At 29.1% G+C, this 22,075-nt stretch overlaps 2 protein-coding genes across 3 annotated transcripts in view; one reads left to right on the forward strand and one right to left on the reverse strand.

Annotated features, from left to right (window-relative positions):
* Positions 1-4,056, reverse strand: part of LOC126844830 (lysosomal Pro-X carboxypeptidase-like) — a 5,709-nt gene extending 1,653 nt beyond the window's left edge. The window contains exons 1-4 of the mRNA XM_050583253.1: positions 3,770-4,056; positions 3,190-3,322; positions 2,753-3,093; positions 2,517-2,674 (exon numbers count right to left, since the gene is read on the reverse strand). Coding sequence (XP_050439210.1) covers positions 2,517-2,674; positions 2,753-3,093; positions 3,190-3,267 — 577 coding nt within the window. The 5' untranslated portion in view covers positions 3,268-3,322; positions 3,770-4,056. The remainder of the gene's footprint in view (positions 1-2,516; positions 2,675-2,752; positions 3,094-3,189; positions 3,323-3,769) is intronic.
* Positions 4,057-7,563: 3,507 nt separating this feature from the next.
* Positions 7,564-21,763, forward strand: LOC126844896 (ral GTPase-activating protein subunit alpha-1). Of its 2 annotated transcripts, XM_050583365.1 has the most exons (38): positions 7,564-7,965; positions 8,267-8,377; positions 8,658-8,829; positions 8,898-9,061; positions 9,129-9,244; positions 9,766-9,907; positions 9,973-10,120; positions 10,263-10,434; positions 10,632-10,691; positions 10,860-10,913; positions 11,002-11,162; positions 11,297-11,408; positions 12,483-12,605; positions 13,886-14,054; positions 14,144-14,275; positions 14,336-14,455; positions 14,533-14,658; positions 14,720-14,904; positions 14,978-15,070; positions 15,285-15,440; positions 15,507-15,638; positions 15,717-15,842; positions 15,908-16,075; positions 16,142-16,252; positions 16,321-16,482; positions 16,569-16,790; positions 16,853-17,002; positions 17,325-17,520; positions 17,586-17,758; positions 17,845-18,029; positions 18,097-18,388; positions 18,466-18,624; positions 18,707-18,865; positions 18,941-19,068; positions 19,132-19,277; positions 19,342-19,428; positions 19,520-19,652; positions 20,735-21,763. In XM_050583365.1, exons 1-37 carry the CDS (start codon positions 7,860-7,862, stop codon positions 19,633-19,635), a joined length of 5,334 nt encoding a protein of 1,777 aa, XP_050439322.1. In that variant the 5' UTR covers positions 7,564-7,859; the 3' UTR covers positions 19,636-19,652; positions 20,735-21,763. The 2 variants fall into 2 exon arrangements, with proteins under 2 accessions (XP_050439322.1, XP_050439323.1); XM_050583366.1 differs by lacking the exon at positions 19,520-19,652 and having other exon boundaries at positions 7,565-7,965; positions 20,735-21,762.
* The last annotated feature ends 312 nt before the right edge of the window (positions 21,764-22,075 follow it).

The following is a 22,075-nucleotide window of genomic DNA, read 5'->3' on the forward strand; positions in this document are numbered from 1 at the left end:
TGTCGAGGTTTGTATTTCTGAGGAATGTAAATTAACTATTGATAACATATTGATCGGGTCCTAGTAGTATGCACATCGACATTCAAAATGAAAAACTGCCTTGTTTCCGCTTTACTAACTTCTTACTTTACAAGGAAAACAAAAATTTGTCGTATTAACTAGTTAGGTTGCATCCATAAAAAAATCGTTTTCCTATTTTGTTTTATATGGTGAATATTCTTTTTAATAATCTTTTGGTTAGTCCAACAAAATTAAAGTTACCTTAACTAAATGTTTATTTTATTACATTGTATTTGGACTTTAGTAGTTAACAAAATTTGTTTTCAGTAAATACTAGTTTATACTTTTTTACAATGCAAGATTTATATTGTATAATTTTTAAATATACTATTATACGAAAAATTCCCAACTTTGTCAATCTTTACTACTTACATGACTATTATAAGTAAATTATGGAAGTTTTGTTTGACATAAAAAGTATGGTATATCCGGGTAGTTCATTAATAAAAACATTTTATTAAGTACAATTATTTGTCAATTAATCAAACGTACATCTCGCCGAAATATAAATTTTTAAATAATTATATGTATTGAACACGCGCAGTGTGGTAGTAAAAACTATATTGATATTTTATCGAACTGATATAGTCCAGTATTTAGAGACTGTCGATTTTGTTTAAATATGAAGGGAGAAAAAGGAATGTTGACAACAGAAATAATATGTATAATTTAAGTGGCACTGGCACAAGTAATCAAGAGCACGATCGCGTGCCGCAGATGATTGAGTTTCAAATTTTTATTAAAATTTAGGTCAACACTCAATTGTTCCGGGTGTGTGTCCGCTCTGTATTGTCTTATGTTAAATTGGTAGCCGAATGTACCCGTTATAGTTTTAAATGCTTATTATTGATTCCAAATCCTAAACAAAATCATTATGTAGGGTGTTAACATCCTAAGAGTCCTATGTATCACGCATAATTTAATTATAATATTAATTGACAGGATCGATAATTTTAAAATACCTACATATTTAATAAAACTAGATATTTTCTGCAAATCTAGAGCTGAAAACGTAATATTTTTACAATAGTGTAGATTTTCCTATTTTTGTGTCTGGGTTTTTTTTAATTTGTGTTCTTAATTTTACTATAAAATAATGTATTTATTTATTTATTCGTATGTATTTATAAGCTTTAAATCACGATTGACCTAGGGAACATTGCAATGTATAATCATCGTGGGGCATCCTGCACAAAGTGCACTCATTAAGAATAAGACACCCATTTCCTTCGAAAATACTTGCAATTTTATAGTTTTTCTTTTTGAAAACATTGCAGTTTTTGTTATTTTACAATATTATAAAATTACTAAATATTTACATGTTTTAGTAGGTATTTTTTAAATTAAATGGGACTGTACATATTAGTTAGACTTTTTAAACTAAGAATAGTTTTCTGAACATTTTGACTCGTCGATAACCGGTTTTGGATAGTTACTTTTGATGTTACTAAAGTTAGAGCAATGCACGCAGATAAAAATAATATTACACTCTATCCTTCCTCCCGTCCTAAACTTTTAACTTTAAAAACCTTAAAATTAATTATCCAAAACTGGTTATCGACGATTCAAAATGTTCAGCAAATTATTCTTAGTTTAAAAAGTTAAATTAATATATACCTACGTTTCTATTTCAGTTTCAAAAGATAACAGCGCTGAAAAAAAATTAAAAACTATCAAAATTAGAATAATTTTCAATTTTGTACAATAACATAAACTTATGTATCTCCAAATAGAAAAACTACAAAATTGCAATTTTTTAAGAGCAAATGAGTGTCTTTTCTTATTGAATCACCCTGTATATATGCATTCGATGCATTGGTGTACATATCTTTGTAAATGGCAAAACTTGTCAGTACAATATGCAATAATATGCAAGTGTAGTTAATAATTTTATTACACAGGTTGTCATCTATAGACTATAATGGGTGCCATTTTGATCAGACCACTGATAGTAAGTTATTATTAGTAAATATTTAATAATCGCGTTAATCGGTACTCGACCGGTCTAGTCGGCAACGGAATACGACACGCTTCTAAAAACTTACGCCGAAAATGGATGTGAAAATATTCGTAAACCACGATGGCTTCGACGATTTCAGTTGACATTTATTTCATAATTTATAGTTGTACTAAATGATAATTATTAATAAACATTTTACAGCATACTAATAAAACATTAATGAACAACGAGTATACTCAATAGGTATAAACAATATTTTGTATTTAAATTTCAATTTGTAAATTCATTTGCTAAATACCCGTGTACATAATAGAACCCGGGTACCCGGATTTTTTATTACCCGGGTTTATAACATTACTCGGGTTTTTAATTTCTTAATACCCGGGTAACAAACACGGGTACCCGTGTATTTTTATTACCCGTTCAAAACCGTAACCTCTAGTTTGTTCATATTTGGTATTTTAACCATATTTGCCATACAACTGAATATATTCACCTGTTGCAGTGACGTCATCGATGGCTTTCCACGAAGATCGAATTGTTTGACCACACTCTTTGCTGGTTGTCATATAGACAGATGAGATTACTCTGTAGAATGCATTGCAAGGTGTCATTCCTTCAATGAGCCATATCGGAGCTGACGAAGCAATAGCCCTGGGGATAATTAAATGGCGCTTACACTTTTCCATTATAAATAAAGTACGCTTTAGTACATTGTTACTGAATACTTACCCTTCGGCGGAAGCGGGATACTTCATCCTTAACCAAGCGGCCAGTATACCCCCATACGATCCGCCGAAAACGATAACCGGATTGGAGCTTGTGGCCGCACAGTCCACCGTTTGAGTATCGTACTCGCCAAAATCAATCGAGGGTGGTTTGTCAAGTGGTTTTGGTTTTAAGTAATCAATCAAATCCACGTAGTCGGCAAGTGCTTGTCGCGACGTTAAGTAACCTATATGCTGCTTGTCGTCGAACGAAGCATTCCCATACGGCAAAGAGTCACCGTAGTACCTGTGCTCGGCGAATACCAGAAGCGCTTTAAACTCTTCAGCAATCTCCCACATGAAACCCTAAAAAAAAAACCAATTCATTACCAACTCAAATAGAATATTATATGTCAGTATTTGGCTTTTAACGATTGCGGTTGATCTCTTCGCAATACTTACTGAGCTATTGCAAAACATTTCAATCACCTCTTCGTGACCGGTGTAAAAAAATATTGGTCGAATCCCAGTAGGAATCATTTATCAGATATTTCATCTTAAATGTATCATTTTTAGTAAAACTAAAATGGTCAACCTAAAAAAATAAAAATCAAGTTGTACTGACATTTACTTATTAAATTAAATGTTAAGCAATCAGAAAAAACTAATGAACTTGATTACTTCCTACTATTGCCGCTAATAGGAAATCAAACAACAAGCTAAAATTTTACCTTAAATGAAAAAATAATTTACTGTATACTAGCACGCATTAATATAACTGATTTAAGAGGCTACTGGAAAGTGTGCCAAATTTGTAGTTTAGGGTATATTGTTTTTTTTTTTCATTTTTTCTATGTCTTATTATTTAAAAAGAGTGAAAGTTTTAAGGGTTTGAATCTGATTGATGAGAAGAACCATTTGGTTGAGACTTCTAATCGATTGATGGGCTTATATTAAAAACCCACTGTTTAAAAAGTATTGCATAAAAAAAAGAACTAAATTCTTGTATTGTTAATTTTGAATAGTAATTCTATTAACTTACCGGCACTGTGAAATATTTTGTCTCGTATACATAACTTGGTAGAGAACTTTTTAAAGTAATCACCAGGAAAATCAATAATAGATTATTCATCTTCTTCGCATACATTCTATAATAAGGACTTGCTATTAATTGGATTAGGCCCAGCGGCAAAAAAAGTTATCGCAGGTCTGGATACAGAATTCATATATGTATAGAAAAACATAAATAACAAATATATTAATTTTCAAAGTTGTTTTTAATGTTTTATACTGGTTTTTCCTGTAATTTCCGTATTTACTCGTATATTAAATAGAGTGATAAAACACAGGCCGATGCAATTGTTTTGTACCCTATAGTAAATTATGACAGCTATTTAACTAAATTTGTTGAGGACAATCTATTTTTGTTTTGCGATACAGCTGCGTCAACTGACGGTACACAAATAAAATAATCTAATTTTGATAGCTCTATTTTTGACAAAACCAACAGGTACATATCGCACTGTCACTACAATAAGGGCTAAGGCCATAAAACTAAAAAAAAAAGCAAATGTTCAGGAAATCAATATTAGAAATTAGAACAATATAATAATTTTTTTACTGAACAAAAAATAATTATAACTTTGTTGTGATTTTAATTACATAATTTGAACAATTTATTTCTTTTTCTGGATCACTACTATTTCCCCATGCTTCGCATATGACATATAGAACACTGATCCTTTTTTGGTTGGAAGAAATATTTCTCTGATTATTAAACAAGTCATAGTATGTATGTTTAAGTACACATTTATTTTTATTTTCTTCTTGATTAATTTAATACTGTACAGTTCAACAATAGTTAAGCTACCATCGATATACTCCCTTTGAGTTTGTGCTCTTAAATAATGAGAGCTAATCGAGGAAATGAATCAATGTGGTCTAACACATCTTGTTTCATTTTTTCTGAAATGTGGCTATGGTTGTCATGTTTACCCTGTTTCGCTGGTTCCAATACTCCTGCAGTATTCAATTTATTAAAATAGTTTCTTATAATTTTGTCACTTATTACTAGGGTTGATTCAAACATTTTCTTGCATACTCTAATTTTTCCAAAAAATAAGCCATATTGCTAAGTTTTCTATTAGAATTGGGTGTTTTCATTTTATATTTAGGTAAAACCGGAACTGCATATCATGCAATAAACTCACGTTGTCTTACTTTATCACCCATTTCCCAAAACTTATTATTAATTTTATTTCTGATTTCTATATAGAGCTACACTTAGAACGGCAATTTTCACAAGAAGGTTTGAGTGATTTTGACTTGACAATCAACCCTGATGCACTTACATATTTTTCACCGCGGTTTTTTGCTATTTTTTTCACATTTGTCTTCCGTTTATCTGGGTTCTTTGAACGTTTTTTTTTGGGTAATAAATGAAGATCTCCAGAATAAGTCTCAGCTTCCCCTCCTAAGTGAATTGGATTAGTGTGTTTCATAGCTATATTTTCATTTTGAATTTGACTTTCTTGTTCTATGTTATCAACCGACTATTCGTTTTAAATTGGCGTGCAAAGGAACTGTAAAAATAACAAAAATAATTACTTAATAAATGAACAAGATTAATGATTTAATAATTGAAATAAGGCTCTGAAAGATACCCAGCAAACTGCGTAAAGGCATCGTTTGTACTATTCGTATAATCTTTGTAAAGAAAGGCTATACCGGAGGCCGATATTTTCTATGCGGCTTATGGGCGATAAACGTTTTTTTTTTTTTATGTTAATTATTTGTAAAATATATAATAACTAAGAACTAATTACACAATAATCTGAATATAATTTATTAATAGGTATATTAGGATAAATGTATAGTTGTTAATTAAATCGAATAAGGAATAAGTAGGAATTGAAAAATGTTGATAGTGAAAGAAAAGAGGTTTCAATAGCCTGAACATAACATTAGGTACACTTAATTATAAATTTTATATATTAGGAATAATAATAAATATGTGTAGAATTGTTCTAACAATTAATGATAAGTATATTATTGTACTTCAAATATATATATATATATAAATACATTTTAATAACTATAGTAGCATTCATAAGAATTATCCATACTGTATATGAGGTATGGTGTTTCAAAAGGGAATAAATTTAATTTTCGAATATTAGTTTTCTTCCTACTTTGAAACGCCAGTCTTTATATTAAAGTCTAACTATATAGAACAATTAATCAGTGACGTCGTGGATCCATTTAATAAAACTTAGTATTCGATAATTTCCTTAAATGATGAACGTAAGTTAAGTTCATAAGGCATAGGCACCAATAAAAATGAATAAAAACAACAGTATTTTATATAATTATATGTGCCGTGACACAAAATATAAACAATTATTAGTGATGCAAATATCATCCTTAGGAACACAATGTAGAGAATATATCTCTGCTTCGTCCCTAGGAATTGCACGTATGGTTGGGCTTGAATTACACGGTAGTCGGGCTGTTGGAGACACTTAATTGGGGTTTATTAATGTAATAAATATCCACCTTACACAAGCGATACTTATTTTTCAGGGAGAAATTAAAATAATCGGAAAAAATGTGTCTATTGTTATGTAAAAGAGTACTAAAGTGTGTTCACTCAAATGGATAAGGCTCCGTTTATTAAGTCGGAGGTATTAAAATAATTTTATCCTAAATAACTCTCCGATCCCCGTTTAAATATACCCTACTTTATAAGTCCCATTTAATTACCATATAATAAGCTTTATCTTGTAAAAATGTCTAGTTTCACTTAGAGTTTTTAGTGAACTGCATTTTTCTTAAGTAATGCTCAAGTTATGTGCAATTATTCTTTAGACCTTCAATAACTATAAACTCAATTTGAAAAACTTCTCTAGTGCTTAAAATTCGATATAGGGGGGGGGGGGGGGTACTTGTTGAGGACTTTTTTTCTTGTATATAATACGTATTATTATATTATATATATTGTTATAAAAGGAGTCATCGTTCGACCAAAAACGTCTTTTGTCGAATAGGAATTAGAATAAATAATACATTTAATTAGACTACATATACGAATATTGTGGTTTTTAAAATAATTTATAATCTATAGTCCTGTATTAAAATTAAATTATATGTAATATATTTTTATTTAACAATAAAAATGAAAGTACCGTATAAAACATGTAAGAAACCCTATTAGTTCCATGCACAGATATATAATATATAATAAACTAGATTGCTAACTGTATATACCACCAATAGAGAAAATTGAAGCAGCCACTTTCCGCCATATTGGTGGGAATTAGAACCTTATCACGCGAGAATAATATATGTGTATAACAATCACATATATATATATATATATATAATAATATATGCCGATATATATTATATGCATTCATAACACACAAAAATCCCACCAGAATGGCGGACTGTCGGCTTCAAATCTTATCGCTAGTTGGCAATCTAGTTATTATATATCTGTGGTTCCGTGTAAAAGTCGACCTCCGGGCGAATGGTGGCGCTATCTACGTGACAAAATGGTACTACCAAAATACCGTTTCTTGGCCCGCTAATTTAGTTGGAGTGGCGTCACTTCTCTACATCGTGGGCCAAACTCAAGCAAAACAAAATATACTATTATTTGTATAATAACGGAATAGATTTAATCTATTGCGTGGTATACTGTTATGATGAACGCGGTTGCGGTCGGTGGACACAAACGTTGATCGAGTACCCACGTCTGGCACTGATCTCATTTCGTTTGTTGATAACACGGCTGATAAATGATAATTTCCACAACAGCCACTATTGATAAAAACACACACCAAACTATTAAATTATAATAAAATTGTCCGTAGGTGTGTGTTCGTGAGTTAGAATATTTTTTAAATAAAAATCATACTGTAAACCATTTTTTACCGCGAACCGTGCGTAGTATACAACATAAATTATTATTGACATACATGTTTATTTAGCTGGTGTTGGCGTTTACAATTACTGCGTCGAAACGGCGAGACCGTGCGTGTTCCCCAAATGGACTCGTGTCGGGGTCCACATCCGACCAGCAAAGACGAGACAGATGAAAACAGCTATGTTCGCATGTAGAGTCCGGGAAAATGTTTAGCAAGAAAGTGCAGGCGGACGTGAAGAAATCGGCACATAAAATATTGGATCCCAAAAAAGATGCCGCCACTAGGTTTAAACATCTCAAATTTTTACTGGGTAAGTGTGTAATGTGGTAGTTTACACCAAAATTGAGTACATACTATCATAGATTAAATATACATAGCATAGTTGGGAGTACGTAAAAAAAGTTATAAACTTTTCACATTACATAATAGTCTTATTGCACTTAAAATGCAAAAATGTAGGTATGGTATGGTATTGCCAGTCATTGCATTAGTGTTGCACGTCTATAGTATTATATTTAATCTATGGTACTTTTATAATATTACAATATTTCCCGATGGCTGTAAATTAATTTTTGGCGTTGTGCTTTCTGTTTCCATTTGCCGACTTTTAGATAACAATGACGATCACGAATCAAAACATTTATTCGAAAGTAACTACAGCAGTGTATACCAAATATTTTATGAAAGTTTCACGACCATTGAAACAAATTTAAAACAAAGAGGTGAGTACTTATTAAAAAAAAAAATGTTATTGTGTTTATAAGTTTTTATTGCTTACTGTTTATTACCATATTTTAATTTTTTATTTATTCAAATACTTAAAAATTACTTGATTTTTTTTTTTTTGTTCATTAAATTTATTGACAAAAAAGCGTGCATGTCTAATTTTGAACTGCACAATAAGAATTATTACAATCATTGTACAGCATATTGTATAGAATAGTAAATTAACTTGACAGTTTACATTTATATTTATATATGTATATATATTTTTTTTTTAAGTTACTAAAATCCATAGAGATGAGTTGGATACGATACTAATAATTTTAGAAAAAGTGTTGACATTATGTCCAGAAATTGTAGCACAGCGATGGCAGTGCCACAGTATGTGTATAATCATTACTAAATTGTTGCACCCAGAGAATTCATGGCGTTTAAGACGTGAAGGAATCAAGTAATTATTATTGAAAAATATATTTTTACAAACTAAATGTTATTTTACATATACATGTGAACTTATAGGTTTTTTATTCTGTGGTATCAAATTTTGGGACACAATGCTCCAGATTCTGTTCATGCAATGTTTGCCACTCTTGTCCCAAGCTTTTCTAGTCCCATACCGGAACACCCAGGATTGGTTGCATTATGGGCAAGCCAGTCAAACCCAACTAGTTCACAGGATCCAAGTACTACACAATTAAGTTTAAAGTTTATTATATAAATCTATTATAAAATGTTTTTTCATTAATGAAGACCCTGTTGGACCTTTGGAAACAACACCTTTGTATGGTCCACAAATTGGCGAAAAGCAACCAGATGACACGATCAAATACTATTTGGAATCTTTACTTGAACTTATGGTTAATCAGGTAAATGTTTCAAATATTTAATTACTATTTCATTTTTATTAAATTACTGTACAATTTTTTTTTTCCTTTGAATAATTTGAACTTTAAATAATTATGAAATAAATTCAATATAATTATTCATTAATTTAATCAAAAAATTATTATTAATTATATATTATTAAACAAGTTATGTTATATTCTACTAATTAATATTGTCTGTATACTGTATTGTTATTTATTGACATGAATATGTGTTATGGCTGGTCGTAAAATTTCTTTCATAAATTTGACCTAACTTGAATTTCGACATCAAAGGAAGAGCAGGGAGGGGAAAGAGAAAAAAGAGTAAAGAGAAAAGTGATAGATGGATAAGAGCAGAGCTAAGAAGAGAGGAGAACAGAGAAGATTATTGATAAAAGAATCGGTTGATAAGAGATTATTAAGGAAAATGAACATGAATCTATTCTTACAGATACCATAAGATATATTCATGATCCAATTTGTTTCCTTCAAGATAAAAACAATTTTTTTTTTAATTGCAGGTTCCTCGAATAATTTGGAAAGACCAAAGAAATTGTCAAAGACGATGTTTTAACTATTTATTTGAAAAATTTAAACAGTATTATTTACCTGTTATTTTTCCCGATTACTCAACATCTACTAATGTGTATAAACCTACAGCTGGTTAGTCATAACAAACTATTTAATTAATTTAGTATCAAAGGTAATGTATTATTCCTTGTTTTTAGAACTACCCAATTGTTTGTCTCAAAACAGAAATGATGCGTATAGCAGTTGTCGAGTTTGTGTAATAAAATGGCTTGCAGGATTTACTCAAGACATAAAACAAAAAAGTTCTAACTATCCAAATATCTCTATGATATCAAAACTTATTGGGTATGTTATACATACATGTAGATTAAATACAAACAAATAACAATGTTTAAAATGTTTGATACACTGTAAAAATACAGTTTTTTAGTTTTATAAGATATTATGATTCTTACACTTATGTATTAATACATTTAAATTTTTTAAGGGATAAATCGCAATTGGTGGCTTTTGAAATTGTCAGAGATACTTTGTACAAATCAAGAGAAAATGTAAACTTAATTCACGAAGTTTTCCGACAAGCATTTTTATTAAATTTTACTTGGGCAATGGCAATCAGAAGAACCATAGCTGTATACAAAGATTGGATTCAACTAAGTGTAAGATTTTTGTTTTCATATTAGATTTTTTTTTTTCAATTACACACATTTTAAACATCTTTAAAAAAATGTACATGTTTTTTTTATTATAACTCAATTATTTTGTTTTTTACTAACTATTTATGTGATTTCTCATTATAACCAAAAGGTTCAAAAAATTTAAGTTAACTCTTTTTTCATTTATTTAACTTTTGTAGGTTCCCCAACAACCACCGTTTATGTTGGAACCAGAGGGACCTTCCATGTCAAGTTTAGATGTATGTACAAAAATATATATATATATATATATATTGAGTTTTTATTTATATTTTTTAATTTATATTGTTGATCCAAGTTATGTAGAAGTTCAAAGAACTAATAATAAGATATAACATATAAACTATGTATTAATCATTAATGAAATGTTAATTATATTTATGTTATAGCATAATTCCGAAAAGTATGAGCCTAAAATTGGTGATATAAGAGCTGGATTTCAGGTAAAAAAAAGTTATCACTTAAGTGTGATTTCATAATGTATAAATTGTACAGTTATTTTAATCTTTGAAACATACTATTTATTGTTAGAATGTTTTGCAATTATTCATGACAAACGCTCTCCATGTGTTTGTGGCACAAAGTGGAACTGAATACCCTATGTTATTAGAAGAACAAGTTGATACCTGCAAAAGAGTTCTAAACATTTATAGATATATGGTCATGCATACATACATGTCTGTAAAAACATGGTAAGAATATTTAGTAAAAAAGTTACATACATATTTATTTTAAACAATGAATATGCACAGTTGACAATGTCAACTATATTATTTCAATATTACTTTTTATTCATCTAGACATATTTTGTTCTATATTTTTTCAGGGAACAATTATTAAATGTTTTACTAAGGATAACCACTCTCGTGTTAAATAAAAAACCGCCTAGACGAAAAGAAGACACGCTATCTGGAAAATTGTCACCTGCTATTTTTCAAGTAATTAACCAATCGTAATTTGGTTTTATTTCAATTATTATTCTAGAATATTTACTTCAAATAAATAAATTATAAACAATTATCGATTAACGAGTCTAGTAATACTTTTTATTAATTGGAAACGTTAACCTTGATAAAAAAAAAAAATTATTAAGAATACGTGTAATTCGATTAAATAATAATTAATCCAACGTATCATAATTTTGACTGTATCAGTTTACAAATTTCTTTAGGCATAAAAATACTGTTATTTGATAGACAACTTTTGCTGGAAATTACCATTGCAGGCAACCATTTCTCAGGTAGCTCAACCTTCATTTTTTGGATGTTGTAAAGATGTTTTGTCAATGATTAATTAATGTTACCAGAGCATGAAAGTATTTGTTAAGTATGTAAAAGAGGGTATTTTGTTTAACTTCTGATTTTTTATACTTCACCCATTTACCTCTTAAATGTAAAATTAATTAAAGTCATTACTAAGATTAATATAGTGTTAACCTAGTATATGACTTAACTACATTTGATTGATTCGCGTTCTCATTCAAAGCCTAACACAAGTTTGCCTGTAATTGTAGCATGACAAAACAAAATTTATAACTACTCATAATTGAACAATCTGTGTCAATAACATATATAAAAAAAAACAAAAATTAAAAACTTTTTTGACACTTACACAAAAGCATGATCTTTGTGTGTAACACGGTTAGTTATAAGTGATTGCTTGTGATGTGTGTATGATTAATGTATTATTTATAGTACAACGTGTATACTGTATTATTAATAAATGAACATGTGTAACTTGGGTCTAAAAAGCCAATCTCGATTTTTGTTGCTTTCTGATTCCATGTAATTTTTTTTTAATTATCTAAAACTTGTCGCAGGAATACCATGTTGTACAAAACATAAAAATTGCTTACATTTTTAGTAGTGTAACACATTTTAACCAAATATTGACATTGGCCCCTTTAGACCCAAGGTACAGATTTACATTGTAATGTATAAGAACTTGAGCATGCTATGGCCATTTATAGATTCAAATGTGTTATTAATCACTCATGTTTTTATTCTTTATAGACTTTAATTGTAACCTGGATAAAAGCTAATTTGAACGTTCCAATTACGGAAAAACTGTGGGACCAATTTTTGACTGTATTATGTTCTCTTACACAATGGGAAGAACTTATTAAGGAATGGTCGGTGAGTATAATTAATGGTAACCAATATGTCATAATTACTAAATCAAAAATTAACACACAAGTAATTTTCTCATGTATAAGTTCTATAGTTATTTTTTTAATTTGTATGCAACCAACTAAATACATAACTAATGAAATCAATTGTTTTATGATAGATGAAAATAATATTATAACCCAATACTTACAGAATATAGCACCAATTTGAAAGAAGTTTTTAAAACTTTTTAAAGATGCCAATATAATTTTCAATTTTATAATTTTCAAATAAATAATTATAATATAACATAAATTATTTTAATATTAACTTGACAGTATATTGCAAAAAACGACCACTTTGTAACTGTTGGTATATACAGTAATTTTGCACTTCGCATTGCAGAGTAATAATAATTATTTGTAATCACAAACTGAACGACAGTGGATGTGGATGTATAAATTACTTGTCCTACCAAAGTATTTTGTCGTTGTATTCTCAGACACAACTTAAAAAATATTTCACTAAGCATTACTCTTATCAGCTAATAATTTCTTATAAAAATTAGTGTTATTTAAATAATTTTGATCATAACAAATACCGTTTAGGTGCATTATCAATAATTATAATATGTATAAGTATATGTGTGTGTGTAATATATTTCTAAATACTTACTAGTTATATTATCAGTAATAGCATATGAATTGTGAATTAAATATAATTGTTATTTCTGGTAATTTGTAATCCATGTATGAAACTGTATTATCACACACGATGCAGTTTTCTTAACATGTACAATTTAAAAAAAAAATATTTGTTCACTGTAATTCAAATTGTTTATTATTTTATTGTGTAAACACTATAATTCACTATCACTATAATAATAACAACATAAAAATACAATAGTTTTCCATGGAAAATTCAACATTCATTGAATTTATGGTAATTAAAAATCCGCATATTAATCTGATTTTTTTTATGTAATTATTTGTTTTTTTTTTTTTATCAACAATGATTTATGGAATACAAAATAATACAAAATGACAAAATAAAACAAATCACAATTTGCTTAAATTGAACAATTGTTTTTAAATATGCAATATAAAAATTACAACATTAGTAGTGGTCGTGATTCAATAAGCCAGTAAGATGACAAAAAAATTATCATACTTAAAATCTGTAGAAAAAATTTGTTTAAGTAAAATTAAAATGTCTAGACGAAGCTTTAAGGTCGCATACAATTCCTCGACATTTATGTGCAATATTTATCAGCTACTAATTAACACGTGTTTTATTTTTATTTTTAGAAAACATTGGAAACCTTAACACGAGTACTAGCAAGGCATGTTTACAACTTAGATTTAGCAGATTTACCGTTAGACCGGGTAGCAGATAAAAAATCTAGAAGAAAACTAGGAAACAACATGTGCAATCTGTCGTCGTCACGAACTAGTGAGCAAAAGGGTTCAGTAGCAGGTATAAAGCTAAATATACATATAATGTAGTTGACTTAGGTATGATGAATGAGAATAAAATATAAACTGATTTATCTATTTTGATTTTAGATGTAGAAACACGATTGAATAACTTGAACAAAAAACGAAAATTTGTAAAAAGATCTAATAGTGATACAGACATATCATATAATTCTTCACTTCAAAAATACACTGAAGCTGATACAGTATTCAATATTACAGGTGATTAGAATTTAATCTATAATTATGTATAATTTACCAAAATGTTCTTTTTTCTTTAAGAAACTCCAACAGCTGATGATAATAACAAATTTAACTGGAAAGAAGATACTGTGTCGTCATCAAAATGTTTTTTTAATGTCCGAAAATGTCATTCATTAGAAAATTTAACTCAGCTTTTAAGTAAGTGTTGGTTTATAACTTTGTGGCTGTTCAATAAGTATTACTATGTTATTTTAATGTTTTATGTTATAATACAGTACTGCGAATGCGAGACAGTAATTCAAGATCGCCTTCACCTGTACCATCGACTGGAATGGAAAGTAGCCTATTTAAAGAAGCTCACATGCAAATTGAACTTATGTCTTCCCAGCACCCTTCTACTGGTAAGTTGGTACAACAGTAACCAAATGTATAAAACTATAAATATTTCTTATTTGTTCTTAGAAAAAGTAACAAATAAAAAATCAATCATGTCTGGTGGGGACGTACGAGGGTGGACGCCAGATGTAGCAGCAATATTATGGCGCAGGATGCTTGGAGCTCTCGGAGATGTAAATACATTAGAAAACCCTGTTCTCCATGAACAAGTTTTCCAGTATTTATTAGATCTCAACGCTACCATGACCAAAGTAATTATTAGCCATCGTCACATGTATTGACCACCCAAAAAAATCATAACCTCATTTTTTTTGTTATTTGTAGATTTATCAAAACCAAGGCATGGCAGAAGAAGAAAATTCTGTATCGTTAGAATTAGTACCACCCATATCAATAATTTCCCCTTGGTGTTTTCAGGTAAATATACAAAGTTTAGCAATTTTGTTTAAAAATTTTAACAAAAATTAAGACTGTTTTAACAGTTTTAAATCTGATTTTTTCTGAATCCAAAACAGTTAAAATCTAATGTTTCCTATAGTTGGACTGTTTAATTGACTCTGTTTGTAAACGCCCATTAAAGAAATATCAAATGGTAGGTACACAATATTATTAATCTGTTTTATTTTCATAGGCTCTAACATTACCAAAAGCATATAGAAATGGTAAGCTTCACGCTTATAAGTTATTGTGCCAAATGACTTTGAGTAATAGGGAAACACATCAAGGACAAAAATATATTACTCAGTTTTTTAAAGTGTTGCATTATGGATTGACATCCAGTGATCAGGTATTTTAAATTATTGTTTATTAAATAATTTTGTGTTACTATTATTTTATTTTTTTTTATTTTTAGGAGATTGTCAATACTATATTAAAAAATACTGGCCCTGAATTTTTTTCTCATCAGCTTCCTGGTTTCACTTTGCTAACTTTGGATTTTGTTCATGCATGTAACGAAGTCTTAAGTAGCACAAATGTAGTTATGGTATAGAACTCCTAATTTAATTACTATTATTGTTATTATTAACTTCCTTTATACGTTTTTCACAATATTTTACTTTAGGCTCCGCGTGCCGAAGCTGCTTCCATATTAGGATCAATATTAAGCTTTCCGCCAAACCTGACTAAAGTGCCTTATCTGAAACCGGATTGTCATCAGTTTGACATAACTTATTGTCCCGATATCAAAGTAATATGACTATAATATTATTTTAACTGTAAAAAATACTGAACTTATTTGTTTTTTTTTTTTAGGATACAGTAATAATGATCATGTTGAAAGTAGCTAAACGAGAACCATTAGGGCTAGCTAGATGCATCACTTTGTCCAACTTGGGCATGTTTTTATGTCAAGAATTGGGCAACAACAGCAAGCACCCCTGCATTAAAGAAGCAATCATCACATTATTGCTTGCCTTACAAGTAATTTATATTATATTCTGTAAAAAAAAAAAAAACAATATTTTACTAACAATTATTTCTGTTTAGTTTAAGAATGAGAAAGTATCTCAAGTAGCTTGTGACATTGTAATGCTACTACGCGATTACATTCCTCATTTACTCAAATATTATCCAGATATCCCACCAAAAGTGTTAGAGGTATTTGTTTAACATTAGTTTTTCTTTTAAATTCTACAACCAGAATAACTAATTATTAAATGTTGAAGGTGTTGTCTGCAACATTAGCAAATATGCTACCAATTGGTGATGGGAACAAAAGGCTGCTTACCTCGTTAGTATTTTGTTTAGCTGAATGGACCATGCAAATACCAATACCCCTGTTGTTAGAACCACGGCCAAAACAAAGTTTATCAATGACTGTATTTATGGTATGATAAATATTATACTATTATCTACATCAGTTATATCAATTTATTTAAATTTTGGCTATTTATTATTTTATTATTTTCCGTAGATCATTGACGCCATGAGCAGAAACTGTAATGACAAGACAATTGAAAATCTCAGAAAAGCTACAGAAATTAATTTGGAATATTCTAATGAATTTTTATTTGACATAACGTTGGACAATTTAAAAACTGAAGAATTGAAAAATAACAGCATGTTTAGTGAACACAACATGGCACCTACGCATTTGAACAGCAGTCGACATTCCCTTCAAATTGCTTCGAGGATGGTTAGCGTTTATTATACTCATGTATAAAACGCTAAATTAATTAATTCAATTATAATTTATAGATAATTAATCATTTATTGAATCATTTGGGACAATTTCCTATGTTGATCGGTCCTGCTCGATTATGTTCTATGGTATCGGAACACGATGACATATTAAACTCTATCACTGATCAACTCACTATTGACATTTTTGCTGTACCCAACATACAGGTAACATTTTTATTATGAATAGGGCCCAGAAGTTTCTATGTTTTTACCATAAGGTCCAAACCAATACATGACTAAACAAATTGTTATTTCTCTTTAATGATTCCGATTATAACTATTTTATAATGCGTATTTTTTCATACTTAAAATTTTTCATTTTTATAAGTATTCATTGACAATTTATAGTGTAAATATATTATCTTATTTTTTTTCTGCATATAATATATATTTTTGCAATTTATACCTTGATTCATTTCGACAATACATTAAACTTGTTTGTCATTGTTCAATATCTTAATTAACTCTTTATAACTGGTGATTATAGTTGTTCATGTCTGTGACTAATATGCTGCTTACATCCATAATTGAACTTCCCGCGTTAGAAGTGCCAGGCGGTGGTATTACGGCAGGACTAAGAACTGGGCTGAATCAGGTTCGCATTTTACAAAGAGATTTAATTGGAAAGTCTTGTTGGGATATTTCTCCTTTGTACTGTGGACCAAACTTTGATCCCGATAAAGGTAAATGAACAAAATTAGATATCCATTCTGACTAATTATTTATCATATTTTATGTTTGACTAAAGATTTTAGTGAAACGTTTTTGGAAGACACAATTCGTGAAAATAGTGGAAACCAAGAATCAATTATGGTGTCTTGCGGCACAAATTTTCAAACACAACACACTATGCGTCATCGAGCTCCTGACGTATTACCAACTTTTGAAAATTCTGCAGATGATCTTGACAATTTAGATGATGTAATTATCAGTTATTTGTAATAGATGTAATTATCAATTATTTGTACTGATTTTTTTTAACTTTTTTTTTTTTTCGGGAACCTTAGCTTTTACAGTATATTGGATACACGAGTTCAGAATGTTTAGAAGACATGGAAGTCTTGTTGAATAATCCTGCATCAAAATCTCCTATGTCTTCTCAGTTGGAGCAAGATGTAATGAGCACCATTTTGGGGCAGCAAATCATGGATAATAATTACACTGAAAAACTTCTATGTTCTTACTATAACCGGTAAACTAACGCGTTATTTGATTGTAATAGAACGCTAAATTAAAAAAATGTCTTTGTTTTATTCAAGTTTGGAGAAACGACCCCAATGCAGTGTGCATAAATCCCCATTCCAAAATGGCCGAGCTCTGTTTTCTGAGCTGGGTTTTACTAGCTGGGATCAAAGACGCCAAATTTATCAACTTCAGCGCAATGAGAAAGTTTTAAGAGAATTGAGAGTACTAGATGCACAGTGTTGCAGAGATACTCACAAAATAGCAATTATTTATGTGGCCGACGGACAAGAAGACAAGGTGTCTATCATATCTAATACTGGTGGAAGTCAAGCGTATGAAGATTTTATTTCGGCTCTAGCTTGGGAGGTAATTCATTGATTTTTGATTTTTTTATAATTTTTGAAAGCTTCTTAAAGTATTGGTTTGTCTATTTAAATACATAGGTGGAGCTAGAAACCCATAACGGTTTCATGGGCGGACTGCAGCGTAACAAAAATGCTGGAACTACAACTCCTTATTACGCAACATCATTCCTGGAAGTCGTGTTTCACGTAGCCACTCGAATGCCTACCACGACTAATCAAGAGGCGTATATCCAAAAGGTTACTTCAAAGTTTATGATAAATGATAAATTATCCAGATCATTTTTAATGGTGCCATAACAGCATGTTTTTGTGTAAACAGGCGAGACATTTGGGAAATGACGAGGTACACATTGTCTGGTCGGAGCATTCCAAAGATTACAGACGTGGCATAATCCCCACAGAATTTTGTGACATTTTGATTGTGATATATCCATTGCCTAATGATTTGTTCAGAATACAGGTTTCTAGAAAACCCGAAGTAAGTCCTATACGTTTGGTAAAATGGTGTATATTTTAATATGATAATCATGTTAACAAAAAAATACAAATTTAGGTACCTTACTTTGGACCACTGTATAATGAAATAATAGTTCAGAAGCCTATACTGGCCAATGTCGTTAGGTGTACAGCAATAAATGCATCATGTGCTAAGCGTAGCATGATACCATTTTACCAACAGTAGTAAGTTTTTTTTTTTTAATAATTTATCATTAGCCTTCTAATACATTCATGTATAAAATATAGTTATGAAGAAAGATGGAGGTCGTTAGATATGGTAATGAAAAATTACAAACACTCGAGTACTTTTGAAGAGTTTATATGTAATGTATATTCACCAGTTCAAACCATATCGCCATTCCAACAGCCATACACAACTTCAAGAGGTTCAGGTAGCTAATTAAAGAAATGCACAGTTTTTTTTTTTATGTATACCCAACATTTATTTATTTTTAGTCGACAAATTCAAATCTGATGACGGTTCGTCATCATCCAATTTGGCTTCCGCACTTATAGACTCTCACCGAAGTAGGAGTACCAAAGGTAACATTTTATATTTAAAACCCGGTGGTTTTACACACGAGTGGACAGAGTATTAGACAAGCGTAGTTCTTAAACGTACAAAATATGTTAGGTATGTCAATAGATTGGTCAATGAAGAATGGGGCCGATATGGATATGTTGATTTCAGCCGGAATATCTCCTAGGCCCTACAAGAAATTAAGTTCTCACCAGAACCAAATGCAATAGATTAATTTAAATGACTGGTACAAATAAATTGTTTTTAGATGTGTGTTAAACATATGCATGTAGTTTATATTTTAAATAAGAATAAACCAGCGCAACAACTAATAACGGCTGTGCTTTATTGCATTCGTGTAGTCAGAAGTAACGCATTTTGTTTATTCTTATTTGGAATAGAGTATAGTCTAACGTTTTTTTTATAGCTAATTGCATGTGTTTTGTCATAATTATTATTCTACTATTGAAGCCCTTAGGGCTAGAATTATTACCCATAATTTAAATAAAAACAACAGTTATTTGGATTATTTTGAAGTAAACTCATATCATATTTTTATGATTTACTATTAACCCACTAGTTTTCCTTCTACTCTATTTGATATAAATATTTACAATAAAATTATTAAAAAATATCAATTTAATTATTTATAAATTATATTAATTAATTAATACAAACTATTGTAGTTTGAATATTACATTATATTATGCTTGTGTGGTGAAAATAAGTATAATTATAAAATTATTGTTTAAATAACTTGTTTCTTAAATATTTTATCATAGAAAAAAAAACTAAAATAATATTTTTGTTTTCATTTTTTACTGTTTTATACGCTTTAAATCCATACATGTTTCTTATAGAATACACTATTGCAGATATATTAAAAGAAATAAAGCCATATTATTAGTATTTATTGATTAAACCAGCTGTTGATTATAATACAATAATTTTGTTCTTAAATATTTCTTAAATGTATTAAGTGAAATATTAGCTGGAGTTAATCAATTTTATTTTACAACAATAAAAGCCAAGGTTTTTAGAATTCCTAAAACAATACATTTTTTGTAGTTTATATCATAAAACAGATTACCAGTATTTTATAGATTTTAGCTATATTATATTCTTAAATTATTGCGAACTATAGTTATTTATGTTAATTCTGAATAATTTCGTTTTAATGTTGCTAAAATAATTATCTAATTTTTCATATTTTGTATTGTATGTACAGTTCATAGCAACCATTGAAAAAAGTAGCAACTGTATTTTTAGTTTTTAAAGGCCATATTTTTTTTGTTTAACTAATGAAAGTTATTTTATTTTATCTTTCAGAATCGGAAATGCAAAGCGTACGTCTTTGAATGGTGCATTTCTTATAGGAAATGACAATGTTTGCCAACACAGCTCAATATTCTGACAGGGTTGACGAAGTAATGAAATAAGAATATTTATATTATTTTTAACGTGCATTGTAGAAATGCGTAAAATATATTTTTATTAGGATTAGCTGTTAGTATAGTATTAGAACACAAACGGTATGTAACCATCGTTGCGACCGTGTTCAAAAGTACAAAAAAATATATAATTAATATTATTAGATATATCTTTATTATTTTCTATTTTGTTACTTAAACATTAATTTTTTTATTATCTTTATTCCGTCCTGTGTACTTAATCGTTTTATTTGGAAACTTAGACTGACGTTTTGTGCACTTTTGTACTCCTTGTTCGCTTAAATTGTGATAAGGTTCAATTAATTTATTTTTCTTCTTTTTCTATTACTAATTATAAGTATTATTATTGTGAAAATTTTATCAAAGAAATCACTCTCCACTCTTCCTGTGTTTGATGGTAAATGCACATTATACTATACCAAATCATGTATTATAAGATTGCCATTTACTAATATTTATATATATATTTTTTTAATTTATTATTTCACGTCTAACGATCTCTTGTGTAGTAATTTTTTCTCTTTTTAAAAAAAAAAAAATTTTAATTCCATTTGCAATAGTTAAAAAATGTATAACTTTCGACATTTATAAGAGGTATATTTAAATGATTTTTTTTTATATCTATACATATATATATATTTATTTATTATTTAACCGTGCTGTTCTGTTTTTACTTTGTGATTTTTTTTCTTCAATTTTTGTTAAAACAATCTTACACTAGAGCGCTCACTCAACGTCGCACATAGTGTTATAATTTATTGTCGTTTTCCGTGTAAAGTGCCCATATGTAATAACTTAAGAAAATAAAGAAATCTTGTAAAATTTTTAAAATAATATTAACCTTTGTTTGTACTATTATTATTGACCTTTAAAAAAAACCTTTATTTTATTAATTATATACATAATATTAAGGAATCTAAACAGTAATTACCGTAGGTACATAAGAAAAATAATGTTTTAAAACTAGATCATAGATCAAGGTTTTTATAAATATATTTTAATACTTGATAGCGTTGTCTCCTAACTGTGTTGGTTTTTTTTTTCAAAACATATTTTATAAAAATACTATATTGGAAATATTGAAGACGAATAGTTATATTAGCAACATTAAGGAGTGTAGTGTAATTTCACAAAAATTATTTTGTAATTGATTAGACAAAACGCTCTGGACACCCAGCATAATCCATCTACTTAGCATAAAATAGTATTGACAGATATA

This window comes from Adelges cooleyi, unplaced genomic scaffold (assembly GCF_023614345.1).
Source record: "Adelges cooleyi isolate 19-005CV unplaced genomic scaffold, UGA_ACOO_1.1 ACOO_flye_CR_arks_rails_tigmint_CR_PRNA_651, whole genome shotgun sequence".
NCBI classification, from domain to species: Eukaryota; Metazoa; Arthropoda; class Insecta; order Hemiptera; family Adelgidae; genus Adelges; species Adelges cooleyi.

Coding starts and splice junctions, on each gene's coding strand:
- LOC126844896 (XM_050583365.1), top strand. CDS start 7,860: ATGTTTAGCAAGAAAGTGCAGGCGGACGTGAAGAAATCGGCACATAAA. Junction 17,759..17,844: donor ATCTTGACAATTTAGATGAT/GTAATTATCAGT, acceptor CGGGAACCTTAG/CTTTTACAGTATATTGGATA. Junction 18,030..18,096: donor CTATGTTCTTACTATAACCG/GTAAACTAACGC, acceptor GTTTTATTCAAG/TTTGGAGAAACGACCCCAAT.